At 39.4% G+C, this 26,195-nt stretch overlaps 1 protein-coding gene across 2 annotated transcripts in view; it reads left to right on the top strand.

Moving 5' to 3' along the window:
* The window catches only part of f8 (coagulation factor VIII, procoagulant component), a 79,539-nt gene that overhangs the window by 41,573 nt on the left and 11,771 nt on the right, over nt 1–26,195 (top strand). For both annotated transcript variants that reach the window (XR_010019515.1, XM_063060670.1), the window contains exons 12-21: nt 3,541–3,750; nt 4,943–6,158; nt 11,951–12,119; nt 13,389–13,628; nt 13,885–14,113; nt 17,819–18,001; nt 18,767–18,883; nt 19,888–19,959; nt 21,484–21,569; nt 24,250–24,405. Coding sequence is in view for 1 of the 2 variants with exons in the window: in XM_063060670.1 (XP_062916740.1) it covers nt 3,541–3,750; nt 4,943–6,158; nt 11,951–12,119; nt 13,389–13,628; nt 13,885–14,113; nt 17,819–18,001; nt 18,767–18,883; nt 19,888–19,959; nt 21,484–21,569; nt 24,250–24,405 (2,678 nt within the window). In the remaining variant the exon portion in view is untranslated. The remainder of the gene's footprint in view (nt 1–3,540; nt 3,751–4,942; nt 6,159–11,950; nt 12,120–13,388; nt 13,629–13,884; nt 14,114–17,818; nt 18,002–18,766; nt 18,884–19,887; nt 19,960–21,483; nt 21,570–24,249; nt 24,406–26,195) is intronic.

The raw sequence follows: 26,195 nt of genomic DNA, 5'->3' as shown, positions 1-26,195 counted from the left end.
AACCAACAGTCATTTGCAATATGGAAGGATTTGCCACATCCATAACATTTCTGGCTTTTCGCACCATTCAGGGAAATTTAGTACATTTCACATTTCAAACTTTTTTTCATCGTTCTGCTGAATCCTTTGCTGCAGTCTCTATTGATATGGTAATGGTCAATGCCCATTCTAAGGTTAGGTCTCTTTCAGACAGTAGCCTCTTTTGAGTGCTTTGACTATGAGCCTATCCCTTAATACATCAGAAAGTCCATCTCTGAAATCACAATACTGGGAAAGTTTGCACAGTTCTGCAATGTATTCAGAAATGCTTTTATTCTTTGATTGGTTCCTTTTGTAAAATCTAAATCTTTCAGCTATTACCAGCAGTTCAGGGCTCAAGTAAAATTGTAACACTTTCATTGAATGTCTTGCTTACTGGTTTTTCATGGTTACTAAGTTTCATAAAAGACTGTACGCCCTTATACCCATTAAGCTAAGAAGAGTGCATACTTTTGTTTGCTCATCCACGTCATTCACCTTACAATACAGTTCAACCTCTCAATATATCACTCCCAGCCTTCATTAGCGCTATCAAATTTGTCAACTTTCTTGACTGAAGCCATCAGTAAAGTTTCACTTTAAATTTGCTAGTTGTGCCTTTCACTGTGTACTCATGTATCCCTTTGTTAGCGTCTGTGACGGCTTTCTCCGTACTGTTTAACTCTTTCCTCTCACTGTCTCGTCCTGTAACTGTCGGTGCAGTTCGTGATATTTTTTGACATTTAGGTTCATACTTGTCGCTAATTTGTCATGTGTTTACAACTACATATCAATTAAATAGAAACACGCACATGGGAGATGGCTGTAACTAGTGTATTCACATTGCAATGAGAGAGAGAGAGAGAGAGAACAATATACATGTGCAGACTGCAGATCAATATGCATGCGTAGACAACAGATCATATGTAGTGCTGAGGGGAATCATTGCTCTAAAAGACAGATACCCATACTTTACAGAAACCATTTTTAAAAAGCCACACAACAAAGACCATCAAACATCCAATGTGCAAGAAAAAGATCAGAAACAAACAATAAAAAAGTAAACAAAGTCACTTAGATCACATTTCTTCCCCATTCTGATGTTTGGTCTGAACTATTGAACCTGTTGACCATGTCTGCATGTTTTTATACATTGAGATGGTGCCACATGATTGGCTGATTAGATATTTGCATTTATGAGCAAGTGTACCTAATATAGTGGCCACAGAAGTTTATTGTTTTGCAGCAGCAGTACAGTACAATACATAAAAATATTATATAGTCATAGTCATAGTCATACTTTATTGATCCCGGGGGAAGTTGGTTTTCGTTACAGTTGCACCATAAATCGTTAAGTAGTAATATGTAAATTATGCCAGGAAATAAGTCCAGGACCAGCCTATTGGCTCAGGGCATCTGACCCTCCAAGGGAGGAGTTGTAAAGTTTGATGGCCACAGGCAGGAATGACTTCCTATGACGTTCTGTGTTGCATCTCGGTGGAATGAGTCTCTGGCTAAATGTACTCCTGTGCCCACCCAGTACATTATGTAGTGGATGGGAGACATTGACCAAGATGGCATGCAACTTAGACAGCATCCTCTTTTCAGACACCACCGTCAGAGAGTCCAGTTCCATCCCCACAACATCACTGGCCTTACGAATGAGTTTGTTGATTCTGTTGGTGTCTGCTACCCTCAGCCTGCTGCCCTAGCACACAACAGCAAACATGATAGCACTGGCCACCACAGACTCGTAGAACATCCTCAGCATCGTCCGGCAGATGTTAAAGGACCTCAGTCTCCTCAGGAAATAGAGACGGCTCTGACCCTTCTTGTAGACAGCCTCAGTGTTCTTTGACCAGTCCAGTTTATTGTCAATTCGTATCCCCAGGTATATGTAATCCTCCACCATGTCCACACTGACCCCCTGGATGGAAACAGGGGTCAACGGTACCTTAGCTCTCCTCAGGTCTACCACCAGCTCCTTAGTTCCAATTAAATACAATAAAATATTAAAAATATAAAATTCAAGTAAATTGTATTAAAAATATAAGTAAATAGTACAAAAAGAGAGCAAAATTGTGTTCATGGATTCATGGACTAGAAATCTGACGGGGGTGCTAAATCACTGTGTGCATCTTCAGGCTCCTGTACCCCCTCCCTGAATGTAGAAATGAGAAGAGGGCATGTCCTGAGTGGTGAAGGTCCTTAATGATAGATGCCACCTTTCTGAGGCATTGTCTTTTGTAGGTGTCCTTGGAGGGTTGTGCCCATGATAGAACTGGCAGAGCCTACAACCCTCTGCAGAGTTTTTCAACCCTCTGCAATGGAGTCTTTATGCCAGACAGTGATGTAACCATTTAGAGTCCCCTATGTTAAGCTGCTGTTTATTGATTACAGTTCAGTGTTCAATACCATCATTCGCTCAGAATTAATCAACATGCTTAAAAACCTGTACTTCCCTCTGCAATTGGATCTTTAACTTCCCCATCGTCACACCACAGTCAGTGCAGATTGGAAATAACATTTTCTTCTCAATGTCAGTCAATGCAGGCACACCTCAAGGTGCGTGCTTAGCCCATCTCTTCACTCTCGCTACACTCATGGCTGTGTGGCTAGGCACAGCTGAAACACCATCTGTAAGTTCATGGATGACACAACTGATTTTGGTGGAATTTCAGATAGTGACAAGGAAGCATACAGGAGTGAGATGATTAGCTGATTGGGTGGCTTTGCAACAACAACCTTGCACTCAGTGTCAGTAAGACCAGAGAATTGAAGGTGGACTTTATGAATGGGTAGACAAGGGAACACACAGCAGTCCTCATTGAGTGGTCAGCAGTGGAAATGGTGAGTAGCCTCATGATTCTGATTGTTGAACAGAGAGCCAGCAAGATTGCATTGCTGTACACCCGTTGTGGCGGTAGGCAAGTTGCAGCAAGTCCAGGCCCTTGCTTAGGCATGAGTTAATTCTAGCCATGGCCAGCCTTACGAAGCACTTAATTATGTTAGATGTGAGTGTTATCAGGCAATAGTCATTGAGGCAGCTCACCCTGCTCTTCTTGGGCACCAGAAAGATTGTTGCCCTTTTAAAGCAGATGGGAACCTCTGACTGCAACAGTGAGAGCTTGAAGACATGATGTGCTTCCATGAGCCATGATAGTGGCAGGAGAAACAGGCATGAGGAGAAATTTCTGCACCCAGACGTTAGGAACTCTTCCAAAATTTCCACCCAAGAGGGCTTAAGCCATTGAATATATTGAAGACAGAGATCAATAGGATATTAAATATTGAAGGAATCAGGAGATTTATGATTATGGCTGGAAATTGGCAATGTGGTAAAGATCAGCTATTATCTTACTGAATACTAGAGCAAGCATAAGGAGCCAAATTGCCAATTCTATTTCTTTTATTAACATACATACTTAGGGCATAATAAGTTTTGTGTTATTCAATACTATTCAAGTTTTCATATTTGTTATGCTTAAGATATTGACATATGTGTACCTTGCTATTTTGCAGGTATTAATGGGTTTGTATTTGAAAATGTCCCCAAATTGAAGTTTTGCTTGAATGAAGTGATTTTTTGGCATGTAATACTTGGCGCCCAAGAGAAGTTCCTTTCAATCTACTTCCATGGACAAACATTTAAATATGATGGTGTGTATGCAGATGTGTTAACTCTCTTCCCATTTTCCAGTGAAACAATCCATATGGACATGGATAACATGGGTAAGTAATGGAAATTCTAGTTCCACTTCTGCAGGAAAATGAGACAGTGAACACCCATGGATCACCGTGGATGTGATTCAAGCAGTTATGCCCTTTAGTGCTCCACTGGAGTTCATAGGAACAGCAATCTATTGTGTATAAAGCAGGAAGCACAAGTATTATTATGGTTGTGTCTCCAGGATTTATGTACCACACAAAGCCAGAAAATTCAGCAATGATCACAGAAAAGAGCCAATTATGGAAATCAACACTGTCACCTCAAGGCCTTTCTTTGGAGTGCAATTTGACCATATTAACTATCTAGCAGTTAGTATACCACATCCTGAGTCAACTAAGGCATTTCCCAAACTCTTTCCTGATGACAGATAACTATAAATTTGCTCTTTAGAAACCAAATCATCAATAAAAATAGAAATTGCTAAGATAATCACTAGGCCAGGCCTATCTGTGGAGACAGGGTTAATGTTTCATCAGAAACTAGTAATGAAGGATATATAATCTGAACTTCATTGGTACCCTCATAGTGAACATTAGTACAACCAGTAGGTTCTGCCATATTCTTGACCAGAGTTATGACTCTGGTCAAGAATATGGGTTATCATCCTCAGCTCAGATTTACGTAATATATCTATTAGTAAGTTGGTTTACATACAAGTACTTACAACATACAAGTACTTACATGGACTCTTTCTATGTTATTACTTCCTGCACAAACCATCCAAAATATTGTCATTTTTATTCTACAAGATTCAGTGCTATTTGTTGGGTTCATTTCAATTCATCTTCAGCAAGCATATTTTAGTCAATGGGGACTTTAATAAAAATCAGTCTTTATTGTATAAATTCATTGCTGAATTTGATATTCCTAGTTACTGGAAGTACTGAAAAATGGAAAACAAATATGAGAACGCAAGTCAGTGAAGGTGTTTACGGTAGCTTTATTCTGTCTGGAAAATGGCAAGGTTATATGAAGCTCCAATTATGTATACAGTTCATTGTCAGTTGCTCAGACAAGAACTTTGGAATTCCTATTAGATTATAGGAAATCTTAATTGGAGTCTGATATTCCAACATAACAGAGCAATAAATTAGTATCTCCATGGTTGCATTTAGATCAATTAATTTTAAGAAAAGATTTTTATGTGTTTATCATTTTATCAAGTTACCTCGTTATTAATCTCCCAATCTTTAGGTTTCTGGGTCCTGGAACCTCTCAATCATCATTACCAAATTCAAGGAATGAGGGCAAAATACAGTGTTCGTAACTGTGACAATGATCCAGATAACTCTGAAGAGTTTCTTATAGAAATTGATTCGGAAATAGATGATCTTGACTTGGCACATGGAAGTATACTTAGAGATGAAATAAGATACCCTTTTGCCGCACCACGTGGAATCAATGGATACAGCAATAATCTAACTGACTTTTATGAAGCAATTGATGTGGAGGAAAAAATTAATGTTACCGATGATGAACAAAACACAACTGAGATAGATCCAGTGTGGTCTCACTGCAAGCAATGGCAATATCCTGATTTAGAAGAACAGTTAAGGAAGGTAAAGAAAGACATTCAATTGCTAAATGATGGAATCGACAAACATATTTCCAAACACAACTATGATCTGAATCGAACAGTTAGAAAGGATTTCTATGCCCCGCCTAAAACTGGCGAAGATCCAGTCATAATAGAATCTGAAAAGATTTACAATAACTCTTTGTTCTCCAAGCTCAGCAGAATTAATAATGAGGATATTGATGAGTTAGTTAAAGTAAAATTCAGCTCAGATAGCCTTTTTCAGTCAAACAGAATGACAGAGATAACATTACATGACCTTCTAAAATCTAACCTGACCTCTGCTGGAGTTATAAGTAAAATAAATTTGCTCTTTGCAAATCAGACTCATGAAATGGAAGATGCTTTATCAAACAAACTGAAAACCAATGAAAGCCAGAAGCTGCTGGACAGGGTTACCATGGACACCAACCCTCTCAAAACTAGTACAATTGAACCTCTATTTAGCAATGAAACAGGGCGAATGAAATTCTTGGAGAATGAAACAGAAATAGAGTTTATGGAGTCTGCAGATATAAGACCAAACCAGACGTTACTAGACAAGAATTCAACCACAGAAGCTAAATTCAGTTCCATACTGGCTGAGGACACGTTATTTGATTATGATGACTATGAAGGAGAAGCAATCTACAGTGGAGAAGGTGATAAGTCCAACTATAATGATATGTATGATATCAGCATCAGAAAATACTCTAACAGAGAGCTATGCCTAGAAGAGGAGCCAAGGCATATTCTACGAACTTCCAATTCACAATCTAGATACTATTACATTGCAGCAGTAGAGATGGTTTGGGATTATGAAGGTGATAAAACAGATGGAGCTTCTGAGTACAGGTAAAGATAGATTTTGCATCTTTCCAGTGACAATGCTCTGTGTAGATGTGCTCGAGGGTGGGGAGTGCTTTACCCGTGATGGACTGGACCATATCCATTACTTTGTGCAGGATTTTCTGTTCAAGGGCATTGGTGTTTCCATACCAGGATGTGATGCAAACAGTCAATATAATCTTCACCATACATCTATAGGAGTTTGTCAAAGTTTTAAATGTCGTGCCAAATCTTTGCAAACTTCTATGGAAGTAGAGGCACTGCCGTGCTTTCTTCATAATTGCAGTTACGTGCTGGGCCCAGGACATGTCCTCCAAAATGATAAGACCGAAGAATTTAAATTTGCTGACCCTCTCCACCTCTGATCCCCCAATGAGGACTGGCTCATGGATGTCTGGTTTCCTTTTCCTTAAGTCAAATCATCTCCTTGGTCTTTCTAACATTGAGTGAGAAGTTGTTTTTGTGGCACTGCTCAGCCAAATTTTCAGTCTCCCTCCTATATGTTGATTCATCACTACCTTTGATTCAGCCAAGACAATTGTGTCAACATCAAACCTGAATATGGCATTGGAGCTGTGCTTAGCCACACAGTCATAAGTGAGTAAAGCAGGTACTAAGCACACAGCCTTGGGGTGCACCTGTACTGATGAAGATCGTGGAGGAGATATTGTTGCTGATCCGAACTGACTGGGTACTGCAAGTGAGAAAATCGTGGATCTAGTTGCACAAGGAGGTATTGAGGCCAAGGTCTTGAAGCTTATTGATTAGTTTTAGGGGGATGATAGTATTGAATGCTAAGCTGTAATCGATAATGAGCATTCTGATCATCTTTGCTGTCCTGATGTTCCAGGGTTGCAAAGTGGAGTGGATTGCAGTCACTTCTCCAGCAGGAGTTGATATGTTTCATCATCAACCTCTCAAAACACTCAACCACAGTAGATGTAAGTGCAACTGGGTGATGGTCATTCAGGCAGGCTATCATGTTCTTCTTAGGCACCAGTATAACTGAAGTCTGCTTGAAGCAGGTAGGTACGTCAGAATGCCAAAGCGAGAGGTTAAAGTTATCGGTGAACACTCCAGTCAGTTGATCAGCACAGGTCTTTAGTATTTAACCAGGTACCCCATCTGGGCTGGATGCTTTCCATGGGTTCACCCTCTTAAAGGATGCTCTCACATCAGCCTCAGAGACTGAAATCACAGGAACATCAGGGGCTGTTGGAGTTCGTGAAGGTTCCTCTATATTTTGATGGTCAAAGCAAACACAGGGGGGCTTTGAACTTATCTGCAAGTGAAGCCTTGTTGTCACCTATATCACTTAGTTTCACTTTGGAAGAGGTAATAACTTTCAAGCCTTGCCAAGCATCCCTCAGTGATTCAAGTTTAGTCTGGAAGTGCTACTTCTCCTGTGAGATGGCTTTCTGGAGATTGTACATGGACCTCTTGTATCTTACTTGGTCGGCAGACCTGAATGTCTCAGCAGATTGCAGATTTCATTAAACATCCAGGGCTTCTGCTTTGGGAAGAGTGAATGATTTTCTGGGGACACATTCACCTGTGACAGCTCTTATAGAGTCCAATGCAACTGTGGTATATTCATTCAGATCCCCTGATGGGTCCTTGAGCACGGCCTTGTCCACCAACTTGAACCAATCCTATACCTGCTCTTCTGCCTCCTGTGACCACCTTTTTGTAGTCCTTATCTCTGGAGCCTTGCCCTTTAGCCTCTGCCTGTATGCAGGTAGGAGAAGGAAAGCCTAGTGATCGGATTTTCTGAAATGTGGTCTAGGCATGGAATAGTATACATTCCTTATCATAGTACGGCAGTGGTCTAATGTGTTTGGAACCCTGGTGCTGCAGGTTATATGCTGATGATAATTGGGCAGAGGCTTCTTCAACCAAGCCTGATTGAGGTCCCCAACTATGATTTGAAATGGGTCGGGGTGGATTGTCAGTTGTTTGGTGATGGTGGCATTCAATCTCTCTCGTGTCTGATTACTGCTGGCTTTTGGCAGTATGTAAACTGTGATCAGGATCACGGAAGAGGACTCTTTTAGTAAGTAGAACGCTCAGCACTTCATCATTAGATTTTCCAGGTCGGGGAACAAGAGTATGGTAAAACCACCACTTCTGAACACCACAGAGAGTTTATCATGAAACACAGATCCCACCTTTTGCCTTCTCAGAATCAACAATTCGGTCCTTCCCATGTATTGACAAGCCCTTGGGTCTGACTGTCAAATCCGGCATGTTCAGAGTGAGCCATGTCTCTGTGAACACAGCAATTCCTCATTACCCTCCAATACAGCGATTTTGTCCTTAGGTCCTCAGTCTTGTTCTCTAGTGACTGTATATTTGCTGACAAGATGCTGGATAGAGGGGGCTCTCATCCTGCTGCTTTTCAGCCCGGCCTGGAGTACCCTCCCCCTCCCTCCCCTCCAGCCATGGCAGTATACCTTCATCTGCTTAAAGCTGCCGTACCTGCATGCCTGAGAGTTAAGTCCACAAAGTCCTTCAGAAGATTGTGAAATTGTTAGTTCATTAGGATGTTAAGAAGTATGTTGCCTAAAGGGAAATTACATGCTGCAGATTGCAGTGAGGGTAATTCAAGAGAGGTATATTTAGAAGTTTTATAAGCAGCCGACACCACGCCATTGCATTACACTGGTGCCATCGTGGCTTGTTAGATAAACCAATAATATAATTATTGATTTAAATCATATATAATTATATTATATTAAACATTGGAAAAAAGAGCAGGAATAGGTCGTTTGATTGTAAACAAATTCAATATCCTTTTGCAGAATTCTTCCCTTAGTCTTTGATCCCTCAAACCCATTGAAAAATACCTAACTCTTTCTTGAATATGTTTAATGCTTGGACTTAAGCTGCTTTCTGTGGCAAAGAATTCCACGGGTTCACTTCTCTGGGAGAGGAAACTTCTTTGCAACATAGTCTCAAATAGTTTACTCATGATGCTTCAACTGTGACACCCAGGCCTGAACCTCATGGCCATTAGAAACATCCTCCTGAATCCAAACCGTTCAGTCCTGTTGAATTAGGGTAGAAATACTAAATAAAGTAGCATATATTGTATATGTACCTAGCTATACATAGATTGCATATATAGTGTTCCTCCTTCAACTGTTCACCAAACAGATCTTTAGCAAAAATATGGTGTAGTCTGCTTTCACATTTATTGCTGCAAATCATTTGAATAAGATGCTAAATAGGTACTTGTCTTTCCTCCTGAATGGTCCTGTCATTTGCATCTATTGTTTGCATAACGTGTGTGTGTGTTTTTACCCTCTTTCTCTGCACTATGGTCTTTCCTTTTTTTAAAATCGGATTTTTCATGTTTCTTGCTTGATGGCTGCCTGTGAGCAAACAAATCTCAACATCCAATCTTTTACACATTCATTGATAATAAATGTACTTTGATTTGATGGTTAAACCACATTTGAAACGCCACCTTACAGAAGGAATGTGCAGGCTTTGGAGAGGGTGCAGAAGAGGTTCACCAGGATGCTGCCTGGATTAGAGGATACGATCTATGAAGAGAGATTGTATAAACTCCTTACCTGCCCATCACCTCCCTCTGGTGCTCCTCTCCCTTCCCTTTCTTCCAAGACCTTTTGTCCTCTCCTATCACGTTTTCTCTTCTCCAGACCCTTTTCCCATTTCACCAATCGATTTCCCAGCTCTTTACTTCACCTTTCCCCCTCTCCCAGTTTCACCTATCACCTACTACTTCTGTTTTGTCTTCCCCTCCCCCCACCTTCTTACTCTGACTTCTGATCTTTTTTTCTCCAGAGCTGATGGTCTTAGCCCAAAACATCTACTGGTTACTCCTTTCCATAGCTGCTGCCTGGCCTGCTGAGTTCTTCCAGCATTATGTGTGTGCTGCTTGGATAAACTTGGATCATTTTCTCTGGAACATTGAAGGCTGGGGAGACACCTGACAGAGGGTGATAAAATGATGAGAGGCATAGATCGTGTAGATAGAATACTTTTCCCAAGGTCAAATACTTGAAAATATAGTTTTAAGATGAGAGGGAAAAGTTTAAAGAAGTGGTGTGGGGTAGGGTTTTGTTCACACAGAGAGTGGTAGGTGCCTGGAACACAGTGGTAGGGTTTGTGGAGAAAACAGATAGACAGTGACATTTAAGAAGCATTTAATCACACACATGAATGTGCAGGGAATGAAGGAATATGAATCGCGTGCAAGAAGATGGGTTCAGTGCAATTTGGCATCATGGTCGACGCAGACATTGTGGGATGAAAGGAGTGATGCGTGCTATACTGCTCTATATTAGTTTCCTATGTTCTGAGAAACGTCGCTAAATACAGCAAACAAGTCAGTACAAGCTCCTGATCAGGAAACCTTACATGTAGTTATTGCAGTCAGTATCAGAACATGTGATTGCTACCCAATTCACTCAAATCCATTTAAAGAAAGGGATGGAATCAATAGATTCTGTGGCTAAATACAAGTTTTATACTTTTTTTTAGTGCTTCTTAATACTTTGCGTTTACGGAAGAGGATCATGGTTGTTTTTAAGAGAGCTTTGCAATGGATGATGATTAGGAATTTTGGCAGTGTACTAATGTACTGTATTTGAGGAATAGACGTACAATTTCATGACTTGATAGAAGTATATTGGGTGATTAGAGGCACTGATAGAGTGTAAAGCCTGTACCTTTTTCCCCAAGGCAGAAATGACAAACACAGGAGGGCACAATGTTAAGGTAATTGGAGGAAATTATAGGAGTATGTCAGAAGTAGGTTTTTAATACAGAGAATAGTTGGTGCATGGAACGTGCTACTGGGGTGATGGTAGAGGCATTAGAGAGACATTAGACTGCATAGGAGACATTTAAGAAGTTCTGAGAAAAATGGAGAGCTGTGCAGGAGGGAAGTGTTAGATTGATCTTGGAGTGGGTAAAAAGTCAGCCCAACATTGTGGGCTGAAGAATCTGCATTGTCCAGTACAGTTCTACATCCTATGTCAGTGTGGTCAGTATTGCAACGTGTGAAACGTGGCCACCAGTTATTACACTAGGAATTCCTCCCAACAACAAATTGAAAATGAGCAAGTAGTTTATTTTCAGTGATACTGGGGGAGTCATTGGCTAGGCATCATAAAATAGCTCTTGTTTTCCAAACTGTCTGAGATGTTTAAAATCCTTGTGAACAAGCTTAAGGTGCTTCAGTTTAAAGTCTCATCCAAAAGGTGACACATTCAGCAATGGAGCATTTTCTCAGTCCTTTATCTTTGTGCTCAGATTGTTGGAGTATGACTCATTCCACCGGCTGATTAATAAAGATGCAAATTCTCAACAAGTTTGCATCAGAGAGATCCGCTAATGGGCAAAATAATAATGCGGTCAGTTAGAAATAAAATTCAATTGTTTTCAATTTATTCATTAAATATGTTGATATGGGAATTATTCTGTAATACTGGAAGCTGTTAAGTTGTTAAACTCCATTCTACAGTCAATTGTAGAGAACTCTGTCTGTGGTCACCTTGATTGTGGATTGTTGGGGGCTAAAGACACCAGATTCACTGAATCAAATCAGGTAAAAATTGAACTCAAGGAAATATGTGGAAAGGTTGATAAGGTTTACAAGTGAGTGTATTTTAAATATGAGCTCGGAAGCTATGTTATCTATCATGTATAAAACTGGCAGGATATTTATGATATTTTATAGAAGTATCTGCAGCTACAGTCATTAATACCTTGAACTGAGGTAAATATCATCACCTCAATATCATATTTAATGTGCCAATGTTATGTAGCTGGAAACAGAAATCACGGAGGCGAATACTTGGCAGTAAATTCAAGAAGGCAGTGTTTATCCAATATAAAGACAGCATGTTCAAACAACCTGTGATTCGCAGAGAAAACGAAAAGCACTTGGGCATTCTTGGACCTGTTATCAGTGCCGAGGTGAATGACATAATTGTGGTGAGTCAACAGCTTAAAAGGAATATGCAGATTTATGAGTGAGTTTTTTTTAATACTCACAGAAATAAGGTATTGTCTCAGGATTGAGTTGAACATTAAGCTGAACTTCAGGAGATCAATCAACCTCACTGTGACTTTACACATTATTGTCTACCTGCACTGCACTATGTACTGTAACATTTATTCTGCATTCTGTTATTGTTTTACTCGGTACTACCTCAACACACTAATAAACCAATAAAAGTCCTTTCTTTTATTTTGAACCATTTCCCTTTATGGCTTTTCCTCCCCAGTTCCAGCACTCATTTTCTTAGTACCTCTTACTAATCACCTATTTACAATTTCACTCAAGCAACAAACTTCAACTCTTCAGCTCAGACTAAATAAGGTGTTGTTCAAACCTGCTCCATTGCACTGCCTTAATATTGTCAGAGCACTGCTTGTATAAAACTACCTGTTTATAAAAAGCTAAACACTGTCAACCAACAATCACTTTTGTTGTAGATCTTAAGTGCAGAGGAAAAGTAGGAAAATGTGTAAAGATGTAGATGTCCCAGACATATGAGGTTTCCCAGTGACATTTCTACATTCTGTACATGAGAAGAAATGGGATTATTGTTTGCTGTATGGTTCAACTAATTTGAACTAGATTTATTATTTCCAAATGCATTGATCCTCTAGTTCCAAAATTATTATCAGATCTTATCATACTGAAAATAACATGGTGAATTCCAAAAAATCAAAAGCCTGCAGCTGTGACATCAAATCTTAAAAAGAAATGAAGTAGAGAGGTAATTTAGTGCAAGGAATAAGTGATGTGTTTAACGAGAATCACAATGAAGGCAAAGAACAGTCACTTATTAATGCCTAATCCAAATAATAATCATGTACTAATGTCAATGCTCTGAGTTGTTATTAGCATGCTGCAGCAGAAATAGAATGATGGCTAATATTTGCCAAGAAGCTACAACCAGGTGACTCCACTGAAATAAATTTTCAGTCACAAGTTGTGGATCTTCTTTAAAAGAAGTACGAATATAAGAGAGTCATGCTGTGAATATTGTTTGGCATGACAAGATTTTGTAATGTGCATGCTAATTCAGGAAAAAGGGAGATCATTCTAGATTATCATTTTACAAGAAGACTATCTTCAATCTATGAATAAGGTATTTTTTTGGTTGAAAAAATGAATGAAGTGTAACAGAGAAAATAAAACACCGAGTAAAATATCTTTGCTCCAATTCTTGATGTAAAATTTTATTCACATAGGTGAAGTTCAAGAACATGGCCTCCAGACCTTTTTCTATTCACACTCATGGTGTACCACGTGAAATACCAAATGAATATATATTTGAAGAGAAAGAGTTGAAAGACTGGCCAAGAAAGGAAGAAGATATTGTTAATCCAAATCAAACAAAGGACTACATTTGGCATGTAACAAAGGGATCAGCACCCACTGATAAGGACTTTGACTGCAAAGCCTGGTCATATTACTCAGATGTCAACCCAGTAAGTTCATCCACCATTGCAAGAAGTTTATTGTTTAATTCCATTGCATACTATATTAGTTAGTCTTCTGGCTTGTGCTTATGGGGGAGTTCAAAAAAGTTTCAACTTAAGGCCCTTGTATTAACTTTAACTCAACTGAACTTCAGCATCCTCTATTAACAAACACTTATTTCACTTCAGAATTTCCAATGACGTGCCACACTAAGTGGTGCTGGCTACAATATCAGAGTCACATTGTGTTGTTTCTTCTAATCAGGAACGAGACATCCACACAGGGTTGATTGGCCCTTTGATCATCTGTAAACCAGGGACGTTGCACAAGATCACACATGGGACATCAAAGATTCAGGAATTCTCTTTGCTTTTCATGACTTTTGATGAAACCAAAAGCTGGTACTTGGAAGATAACATCCATACGTTCTGCAGTTCTCCATGTTATCTCAAACGAGAGAGCACTGTGTTTCAAAACAGTATGAAATTTCATGGTAAGAGCCATTCAGTTGACTTCGGCTTTTGCGAAAGAGTGATTGTCTTATTCCCGACGAGATCCTTGACGACAAAATATAAAATCATGCGGTCAAGGCTCAAATTCTTAGTGAGCGAATACCATATTAGACTTTATTCCTTGAGGGGTAGAATTAAGGGGAAGCTATGCAAAGTCCTGGTTATATCATACCTGGAGAAATATGTAAAATTCTTGAGAGTTACGCAGAACTTTGATGTCATCAAATGTAAGGTTACCACGAGCAGTTACAGAAACTGGGTTTATATTCCCTGAAATTTTTGAAGGCTAAGGGGTGATTAGGTTAAGGATTTTAGAGTTTGGAAATATTTTGCACGAGTGTGAAGTCTCGACATGAGAGACGTTGACCTTACAATCAGAGCAAGCCCATTCGAGAGAGATGTTATGAAATATTTACAAATACAGTTGGTAGAAGTATAAAACTCTATCCTCCAAAAATGTAGAAATTAATAATCTTAACTCTGAGATGGATTACCAGAAGATTTGAATATGGGTGCAAGGATATACTGTATTACTGCATTTGTATGGGGCCTTAGTGATACCTCATCTGGATTGTGATGCAAAATTCTGTTCCCCAGCTAAGAAAAGTTGATCTTGATATAGAGGGAGTGGAGCAAAGATTCACTAGTTTGTTCCTGGCATGTGGGTTTGTTATAGGTGGAAGGATTGAATTGAATAAGATAGTATGCTCTAAAGATCAGGGGAATGGAATGAAATCTTATTAAAATGTTTAAAGTTCTGACAAAGGTTATCTGGCTGCATGCAGGATGGTTTTCCCTGGCTGAGAAGTAAGGAGAAGGAGGCAGAGTTTTGGAATAAGAGTTTTAGACTGAAGCAAAGAGGAATTTCTTTGCTCAGAAGGTTCAATTTGGAATTCTCTATCTCAGGGTGGTAGTTATGCCAATGTTCATTCAAAAAAGTGATAGATTTTTGGACATAAGAGAACTGATGGATATGGGGAAAACACTGGAAAATGGCACTTATTAAAATTTAGACTAGGTCTTAATGAGGGAATAGATTTGAAGGGCTGGATAGCCTACACCTGCTTCCATTTCTCATGTTTATAGACTGCTAAAGGTATTAAGATTTTCAGAGCTGTGTTGGACAAATAAAATGGTTGCAAATCAGCCACAAATTAATCTCATTGACAGAAAATCTGAGGAGCTGAAAAGTTGTATATTGTTCCTGTGCCTGTAATTACAAGTAATCATTGTGGTGAGAAAAGCATCTTTTCTACTGTCTGTTGCTGTGAGGCATGAAGCTCAAATGCCTAGCACCTCTGAGCTATGATCTCATTAATGACTGAGCAGCCAATCAAATTAATAGATTTGTACATAGCTTGACTACACAGCATTTAATGTACTGTAATTTCTAAATAAATCACACCTCCTTGGGTTGAAGGTACAGATAAACATGTATTCCCTTTTAATATGACCACCTTACAACTCCATTTTATTTATCATCTTTTAGTTTTCATTTACATCAACAAAAGGATATTCTGAAATATCAAAAGTCATTATGTAATCTGCAAATAAATGAATCTTGAACTTTTTATATGCAAAGGAAAAACTTTTTCACAATAAGTTATTTGAGTTCATTATTTTGGAAATGGTGAGGGTTAAAATACTTGGCATGCACAACGAGCAAATCACATTGGTGTAATCATGTGCACAATGTGTGACAGAAAAGAATAAGAAAGAAGATGAAAAAAGTTATCAACTTTTACAGATTATTTGTCAAATTAATTTACATAAATTATATCATTATTTTATCTTGAGTTTATAATTCAGATGACTGTTGGAAGTATATATTTTTCCTAATTCTTTAGTGCAGTCTAATCAGTTTCTCACAGTTAATTACATCAAATCAAATCAAATCAAGTTTAACTAGCATTCAAACCATACAAAGATACAGCTGAACGAGACAGTGTTCCTCTTGACCGCCTCTTTCCTGCCATTGTTAATGAGCGGATTATCTAACTCATCCTTACTTCAACTAGCTGCATTATTACGCAGTCACTGAACAAGACAAATGATAGAGTTCCACCTTCTACAAGTCAGTAGACCCTATTGTAACTCCCCTCAGCATTTGTTTTTGAGAATCCTTCCAGTGGACGCAGGTAAGAATACAGAGGAAAGTTACTAGAATGTTGCTTGGATTGAAAGACTTCAGTTATGTAGAAAGATTAGAGAGGCTGGGTTGTTTTATCTGGAGCAAGGATGCTAAGGGATGATCTGATAGAAGTATTTAAGAATGTGACAGGCATAGAAGGGACACATAGACATTTCCCATAGTAAAACAAGGCGGCCTAGGTTGAAAGTGAGAGGAAGGAGTCTTAAAATGAATCTTCGGGTGTTATTTTCACATAGAAAGTAATAGATAACTGGAATGCACAACCAGAGGAGGAGGTAGAATCGGATGCAGTTAACATATTTAAGGGGTATTTAGATGGTCACAGAATCAGACAAGGCATTGAAAGGTGCTGTCTAAATCAGGGGTTCCCAACCTGAGGTCCACAGACATCCCCTTCTCAATGGTACTGGTTCATGGCATTAAAAAGGTTGGGAACCCCTGGTCTAAGTGCAGGCGAATGAGTTTAGTGTAGATGGGCAAAAAGGTAGGGATGTGGTCAACACACACAAGATGCTGGAGGAACTCAACAGGTCACGTGCTTCAATGGAGAGGAATGAACAGTTGGCATCTTGGGTTTCTTTCACCAGGGCTTGATGTAGATGAGCAAAAAGACATGGATGTAATCCACCTGTTTCAGTGCCATTTTTTATTGAACTATGATAGGATTCATATTATAAAGATGTAAGTAATATGGGATAACTTGAAAGTTCCAAAAATCTCCATTGGATTATGGTGCACGGGATAATGGACCAAACCACTATCATGAGGAATCATGGCTAAGAAAAATGTATTTTTTTGGGAATAAATCTCAGTGCAAATCTATTTGCCAAAGCACAGGATTTCTCCAAAGGTCGCAGCTATCCCATATTCATTGTATATTGATTGTCATTTTTAGGAATATTGACAATGTCTTTTTTGAAAGTAAATATTTAAATTAAACCTATTTTACCATATGTTCTTGGTTTATTTTTAATCACACTTCTACACAATGATTATAGAACAAGTTAATAGCTAATCAGTTAAACATAAATCAAGCATAAGACTAAAATTAAGTATGTGCAAGGAAGAATTCTCAAGACATTGATTGGCAGAAAACTGGAGTCCAAATATACTCAAAAGAATCTGAAACATTTCCTTCAGAACCCACATGAACTCAATTATTACAAGAAGGGATGATAAATGCATTTAACTAATTTTCTGTATGCACTTGCCAATAGGATACCTCGAAGGATAACCTTTTCCTGATATTGAGCAAACAACCAAAAAACATAATAATCTGTCAGATTTTGTCACTTGCCTAAGCTTGAGGACCAGTCTCCCTGTTTTTTGATGAAATTGGAGCATACACTCTACCAGTGTGATAGGAACTCTGACGATCCAGTTCAACAGCAGTTCAACTTGCTGGTGGCCAAAGGCAGAACAGTAGTAGTGTGAGCTTTTGAATGTCTTTAACTTGCTGAACCATTGATCAGAGCTGTAGTTTAGCATCCATCGAGTAACATTGCTTTAATTCTTACCTTGATTTCCCCTGTAGCGATCAATGGGCATGTGGCAGAATCACTGCCAGGCCTGGTAATGGCACAGAATCGGTTAGTTCGCTGGCATCTGTTAAGCATTGATGGATCTGCTGATATTTACAGTGTGCACTTTCATGGCCAGCCTTTTATAATGAGAAGAGCCAAAATGCACAGGATGGGAATTTACACATTACTTCCTGGTGGGTACTTCATAATATAACGTTTAACCTTCAAATCATTGCTATCATATTAGTTGTACTCTGTGATGTCCCCTTATAACACTGTGCACTGATATACCCTGTGTTTTTTACAATGGTGGAATCTGCCACACAAATGTCTCCGTTCCTGGATTAGACAGAAAATCGTGTTACTCCTCTAACAACAGATTCTTTACTTTCTTCCTAGAACATTAGATCTCATTTAGCATGTTGAGTCAGATAAATGATCTGATGAACCAGTACTGAAGTTTTGGAGCACTTAGTTTGCTATCTGTCTCTTTTATCAATATTCCCAGATTTCTGATATTGAAACTTCAGGAACTTTAGGAGAAGTGAAAGAAATGACTTGATATATTGGTATCAATTCAAGGAAATTCAGGTTACACTGGACTTTTGGTGCCCAAATGACAAGGTGTAGAGGAAGAAATAAAATTGGCCCAGGTTTCTACTTTCCATCACAATTCTGAATCCAAAAGGGTAAAGGAACATAGACATGAACAGCGAGTAGGATCAACCTTTGCTACATTACCCAATAGATAGTCAATAATAAGCAAATTGGATCTGTTGTTGAAGGAAAATGAGTATCTAGACTCAAAAGAGAAGTCAATCTCTACAAGAGAAGGAAGTTGGTGGAGGGAAGGAAAATAGCAATATGATTTTGTTATTGCAAAGTAAGCTTGATTTTTGTAGTTTTGTCCTTTATATTTGTTAATTAAATAGAAATGTTTAATGTGCTAATTGTCACAGGCTTATTTGGAACCATTGAAATGAACCCTACAAAAGTGGGCTACTGGCTTTTGGACTGTGAGACAGCTGAACATCTGCAGGAAGGGATGCGAGCCATCTTCCTAGTCTATGACTCCCGTGGGTATTAATTTCTCTTGTTAGTCATGGGCATGGGGGACAAATTAGGATAAATAACAAAATGTTAAAATAATTAACACATTGGTATAAGAATCTGTATCATTTTCTGAGTAAGACTGAGATTGAGTAAACACAGTATTCCCAAAAACATTTTCTCCTTTTCAATTTGTTGTTCAGGAACTATGCAGCGTCTGTGGAAAGAGAAACAGTTGAAATTTCAGCTCTGGGTTCCTTCCTGTTCTATTGTTGGTCATGGACCTTAAATGATAACTCTTTCTGTTTCCACAGATGTTGCCCGACCTGCTGAGTGTTCTGAGTAGTATCTTCAGGTTTCATTTCTAGTTTTCAGGAGCAGTAATTTTTATATAATTTACAGTACATACACTTTAAAGAAGACTAGACTTTTGTTGATTCTGATATTATACAGTGATCTTCCTTTCCCCTCTTAAGGCTGTGGCAATGTACTATAAGCTTTCATTCAGATGAAACAAAAGATGGCCATGTTGCTTTCTCCCAGAGAGATGTATTAAGGAGTGGAGAAGTTTGCAAATGGATTAGTTATCTGATGGGGCTACAATGAATGTTCTTCTCCTGGGCATTACCAGCCTGCTGATGCAGGATAATTTTATCAGCTCTTATCACCCACACTACAGTACCTTCCTGATCAATACTATTCAACTTAACATCAGCCTAAAGTCAAAACTAAAACTAAGGATATAATTTTATCCACAGATGTTCTAATCTAAAGTTATAATGTTTAGTGGTATTAACAAATTCTTTAGCAAAACATGGTTTTGCCATAATCTTCAAGCTGACTCTCTCAATACTTGAGGCTATAGAGAGGTTAAACCTCCCTTCTGAGGGGAGACAATTTCCATTTATAAGCCGCTGAAACAAACTTAAATCACATTCTGAATTTGGTTTCCCATCAAGAAAAGCATAAAGCAGCACAATGTGTCAGTGTGCAGACTGTAATTAATCTGACAATGTTATTCATGTTTCAGAATGCAAAGGGCCCCTGGGTCTTGAAGACGGAAGAATAGCAGATACACAGCTCACAGCTTCTGGCCACATAGGTCAGTGAACACTAATGTTATATTTTTAACAAGACTGAATTCCTCAGCAGGGTGGGAAGTGAGATGGTAATGGTGTTTACAGAAAATAAGTGAGCGACTCAGAGTGAATGAGAAGCAGGTTAACCTCAGGTGACTGCACTGCAAACGCATAATCACCTGAATTGCATTGCACAGAAACTTCTTTTGTTTGTGCCTGTACAGCTGCCAAGCTCCAAGTCGCTGCTGACTCATTCCCTGAGCGGATGAGAATGTGAGCCTTACACTCAACATTAACAAAACAACCTGCCCCCACAAGACAACACTGATCTTTCCCAATAAAGGTTCCTGGCATGATTCTAAAAATAGGGACCACTTCCCACATACTGGAAGCTACCACTCAGCAAAGCCAAACTTGATGTCAGAATTCATCAACACCCTTACTGTGTCAGCATAGTCTTTGGTCAATTGAGGAAAAAGAAACGTAGAAATTAAGACCTCAGGCACAAAGCTTACAGTGGTCCCTGGCCTCATGAAAGGTCTCACCAGCACTATCCCTGTGAAAGATCATCCAGCTTCACTGGAAGGATAAATGAACTAACGACAGTGTTCCCTTTTCATGGTTTTTAATCATTGTTCATCATTACTTCAGAATTAAATGTGATAAAGTTATTTATAATATCTTGCACTCCATATACAGATTCAGAATCAAAATCAGAATCAAGTTTGCTATCTTATAAGATGTAAAATTTGTTGCTTTGGGGCAGCAGCATGGAGCAAATACATAAAATACTATAAATCACAAAGCAAGTAAATAGTGCCAAAATGAGGAATAGTGAGGTAGTGTTCATGAGTTCATGGGCCGTTGGGCATCTGATGGCAGAGGGGAAGAAGCTGTCATTGAGTGAGGGTCTTCAGATGGCTAAAAAGATCCAGATGATATCAGCTCCTGGAATAAAAACATTTTCCTCTCATCCCATTCTACTTTCTGTCCATCACTTTAAATTTCGGTCACTTGCCCCTGAATCTACTAATGAGGACGCCCTCGCTTTGTTCACCCGATCTTAACCCATCACGATTTTTAACAAGCTATAGCAACATTCTCTCATGTAATTGTAACTGCAATGCCTTATTCCCTAGAACCATTTTAGGAAATTGAATGTGAAACTTCTCAAAAGCTTTCATATTATTCTTAATATCTGAGAGCCAGAATTGGTATCAAATTGTTTTACACGGGGCTCGTCAATGCATCCATTGATGAAGCCCAGGATTCCATATGCTATCTACTTTTGAAGATATTTGCATTAACATACCCTCACCAATGCTATTATCTTGTTTCTGTTTTGTAATTGTACCGTTTAACAAGTCAGAGTTGGTAATGATGTTATATAACCATTTCTGCTTCAAGTTACAAATTGAATTATTATGTCACTTGCAGCTCTTTAAAGGTCAGCTGATTATCTCACCTTACATCATGATCTTTCTCCAACTGGCAAGTTGCAGTAGGTTTGATAAAGAAGTTAAGATTTTCTTTTCTGAATTTCATAGGGAAATGGGCACCTCAATTAGCAAGGTTGCATAAATCTGCATTAATTAATGCATGGCGAGGAAAAGGAAGCCGGCCATGGATTCAGGTAAAATTGATGACAGTAGAATATATGGATTATATTTATTTAACTATGTTTAAACTATTATGTGAACCTACAACCACAACCTGAATTCAGGACAAATCTTTGCAATTTGTTATTATAGATAACACATAATATCACATTGTTAATTTGATATGCGAATGATCCTTGTGGCTGCAGCTAAAAGGAACTGCTTACTTTAAAACCACAAACACGAGGAAATCTGCAGATGCTGGAATTTCAAGCAACACAGGCACAACACCTTATATTCCGTCTGGGTAGCCTCCAACCTGATGGCATGAACATGAACTTAACAAATTTCCGCTAATGCCCCACCTCCCCCTCGTACCCCATCTGCTATTTATTTATTTATATACACACATTCCTTTCCTCTCTCTTCTTTTTCTCCCTCTGTCCCTCTGACTATACCCCCTGCCCATCCTCTGGGGTTTAGCCCCCTCCCCCTTTTCTTTCTCCCTGGGCCTCCTGTCCCATGATCCTCTCATATCCCTTTTGCCAATCACCTGTCCAGCTCTTGGCTCCATCCCCCCCCCTCCTGTCTTCTCCTATCATTTTGGATCTCTCCCTCCCCCTCCCACTTTCAAATCTCTTACTAGCTCTTCTTTCAGTTAGTCCTGACGAAGGGTCTCGGCCCGAAACGTTGACTGTACTTCTTCCTAGAGATGCTGCCTGGCCTGCTGCGTTCACCAGCAACTTTGATGTGTGTTGCTTACTTTAAAAATAAGACAAAATGTTTTCCTTTTTTTAAATTGGAAGTTTGAAGAAGTCAGGTTCATTGATGCAGAGTGCCACAATAGTTTTATAGGAGAAAGAACAATGTATACCGTACATGCAGCAGAACTGATTAATTTGTTAAATGCAGATAGAACTATTTATTACCTGAGATTCCTTCTTACCATGTATTTTCTGGTCCACCATACATTACAAGAACAATGATGAAAGTTACAGGCTTTTATCTGCACAAAAATACTCTCTTTTTGTTTCTTTGTGTAGCTTAAGACAAAACATTTATTAAAGGAAGTAAACATTTATTGACAGAAGTAAGCATTTTTCATCCTTTGTGATTCAATTTCAATGAAAAATTAAGAAACTCACTGTGAGTCGTGATTTTCTTCCAGCTCATAATGCAGAAATGCATGAAAGAGCTTGAACGTGCATAGTAGCGTCCAAACCCTGAGCACATCTTTGAGGACGTCCCAGAGTACGTGAATGACCCTGCCATTCGCTGACAACTGATGAAGATATGGTGCTTCTCAGCTGCATTTTAAGCTGAGCACCCTTAACTGCATCTTACAGGAGCATCTGTAAAAGGTGCTAACAAATTGCATCTCCATCTGCTTTGGGAGCAGTCGAGCATCAGACTAGAAGTCCCTACAAAGAACTGTGAGAACAGCTGAGAGGATCATAGGGATCTCCCTTCCATCCATCAGGGACCTTAGTAATCTCAAGGATCCCACCCATCCATCCAACATCCTCTTTGACTTTCTACCATCAGGCAGGAGACTACGATGCATAAAAACAAGAATGGTTGAAATGAGAAACAGTTTCGTCCCCCCCAGCCATTAAGTTTCTGAACTCCTGCCGCATCGCATTCAAAGTGTCGCTGGTTAATCTGTTCCATACCTTACAATATTTAATATTAACGCACTCTAGTTTGTTATTTATGTGTGATTCATCAGTAGAGTTTTTCCTTACCTTCATAAGTTATCATGTGCTATGTATGTTATGTGTATCTCTGTGCTATTCACCCTTGTTTGAAGAAACATTGTCTCATTTCTATTTACATTATATGGTTATATACGTCATATACATGTATGTAGTTAAATGACAATAAACTTGACTGGACTTGACTTGACTTGACTTTGGAGGACTGCTTCACTGATTTGGAAGGCAGCTATATATGTAGTTCCCAGCCCTTGGAATCTTGACACTTGAAGTGATCCGTAAATAATAATGTATTTGGCTCTCCCTCAGACCTATCCATGCAGCAACCAATTCAGTGTCCTGACACAGAGAGACCCTTTAAAATAAACCCTTCTAAACTAATCTGCAGTGGCTGACTAATGCTCCAGCCCCTTTACCTGCCTCCCAGCACAATAGTCTACAATCCTGGCCAGCCTCCCACTCTTTTGTTCCACAACCTTACTTCTCCACCTCAATCCCCTGTCTGTTTTGACCTGCTTATCGTGGCAGGCACCCACACAAAATCCTCATGGTCCTGACAGTTTAACGTGTCCAAGCATACAGCATTTTGTTTCTAAGCATGTTACGCTCAGTCATGCAAGGGAACACAAGCACGGCAATTAAGCACTAGTACTGTGTTTCTACTCGTATCAATAAATTTAATATTATTCCCAAAAATATCTGGTGTGTTTGTAGAAAAGCAATTCCACTCTTAAAACATCACCCTTCAAAATACAGAACCTATGAGCTCCGGAAAGATACTTCAAGGAACAGCTCTTCTTTAATTAACAAAAACCAAAGAAATCACAGTGTGTTTGAATTCCTAGACATACATCCTTACACCCACACTTGTTACTTCAACTTATCATAAATTACAGATCTTTGCTGATGCATTCCACATAAATAGTTTATTTGGATTTAAAACATTCTGACAATATGCATTGTTTGGTTTCCTTAATGACTCTTAATCATGTCTTCACAGGTTGATTTTAGAAAAACTATGTTGATTCATGGGATAATTACCCAGGGAGCACGTCATTACTTTAGACATTACTTTGTTGATCATTTCTATATCTCCTACAGTCTGGACAGCCACACGTGGAAAAATTACAAAAGCAATACCTCTTTAGACATACAAGTAAGTAGCTTTATTATGTATGGCAAAAGCAGGTTGAACTGAAGCACTGCGGCAGCTCAGATTGAGTCAAAGTTTCACAGTTCCTAAATGATCATGGAACTCAATCCCTTTTAAAAGTGGCCTTTGTGGGAGATATGCTATGTAGACAGAGCCAAGTGAATGAATGTTGATCAGATTTCATGATCAATCACATACCACATAAAGTAAAGGCATCCATTAGTCTTGCGAGACCATGGATCTGCGCCTGGAAAGTCTTCATTCTCCAAGGCGCAGGCCTGAGCAAGGTTGTCCGGAAGACCAGCAGTTGCCCATGCTGTAAGTCTCCCCTCTCCATGACACCAATGTTGTCATTAGGACCCGTACAGCTTGGCACCGGTGTGGTCACAGAGCAATGTGTGATTAAGTGCCTTGCTCAAAGACACAACACGTTGCCTTGGCTGGGGCTCAAACTCATGACCTTCAGGGCGCTAGTCCGATGCCTTAACCACTTGGCCACGTGCCCACTCTCATAAACATGTGTTTTCCAACTGAATGTCTAAAACCCTGGCTTTGTTAGCTACACAAAAACTAACCTGAGGCTTCCTCACTTGAAGCAAGGTATCGGTTAAAATCCTTACAGTATGAAGAGAACTGAGAAGAAATAAGAGGGTTAAAAGAAAACTTTACACTTCAAGTGAAGTTGTGAGCAAAAGTAAATTTATTATCAAAGTACATTATGTCACCACATCTCACCCTGAGAATCATTTTCTTGTGGGTATACATAATAAATCCATAATAAAATCGATGAAAGACCACACCAACATGGGTATTCAACCAGTGTGCAAAAGAGCAAACTGTGCAAATACAAAAAGAAAGAAGGAAGGAAGGAATAAATAAATAAATAACCAACCAACCAACCAAGCAATTCATATTGAGAACATAGGTAAGAAAAGGGAGGAGGTCCTGAAAACAGACTACAGGGAGTTAGGAAAGAAATTGAGAAGCAGGACCTCAAAGGTAGTAATCTCGGGGTTACTGCCTGTGCCACGTGTTAGTAAGTATAGAAATAGAGTGAGGTGGAGGATAAATGCGTGGCTGAGGGATTGCAGCAGGGGGCAGGGATTCAGATTTCTGGATCACTGGGACCTCTTCTGGGGCAGGTGTGACCAGTACAAAAAGGATGGTTTGCACTTGAATCCAAGGGGGACCAATATCCTGACGGGGAAGTCTGCTAAGGCAATTGGGGAGGGTTTAAACTAGAATTGCTGGGGGGTGGGAACCGAACTGAAGTGACGGAGGAAGGGATGGTTGGCTCACAAATAGAGAAAGCTTGTAGACAGTGCAAGAGGGAGGATAGGCAGGTGATAGAGAAGATACATGCTCAGACTGATGGTTTGAGATGTGTCTATTTTAATGCAAGGAGTATTATGAACAAAGCGGATGAGCTTAGAGCGTGGATCAGTACTTGCAGCTATGATGTTGTGGCCATTTCAGAGACTTGGATGGCTCAGGGGCAGGAATGGTTACGTAGAGTGCCAGGTTTTAGGTGTTTCAGAAAGGACAGGGAGGGAGGCAAAAGCGGTGGGGGCGTGGCAGTGCTGATCAGAGATAGTATCACGGCTGCAGAAAAGGAGGAAGTCATGGAGGGATTGTCTATGGAGTCTCTGTGGGTGGAAGGTAGGAACAGGAAGGGGTCAATAACTCTACCGGGTGTTTTTTATGGACCACCCAATAGTAACAGGGACATCGAGGAGCAGATAGGGAGACAGATTCTGGAAAGCTGTAATAATAACAGGGTTGTCGTGGTGGGA

This window comes from Mobula hypostoma, chromosome 10, assembly GCF_963921235.1.
Source record: "Mobula hypostoma chromosome 10, sMobHyp1.1, whole genome shotgun sequence".
Taxonomy (NCBI): domain Eukaryota; kingdom Metazoa; phylum Chordata; class Chondrichthyes; order Myliobatiformes; family Myliobatidae; genus Mobula; species Mobula hypostoma.
The sequence above is the reverse complement of the archived record's forward strand: the minus strand, read 5'-3'. Positions and strand labels throughout refer to the sequence as shown.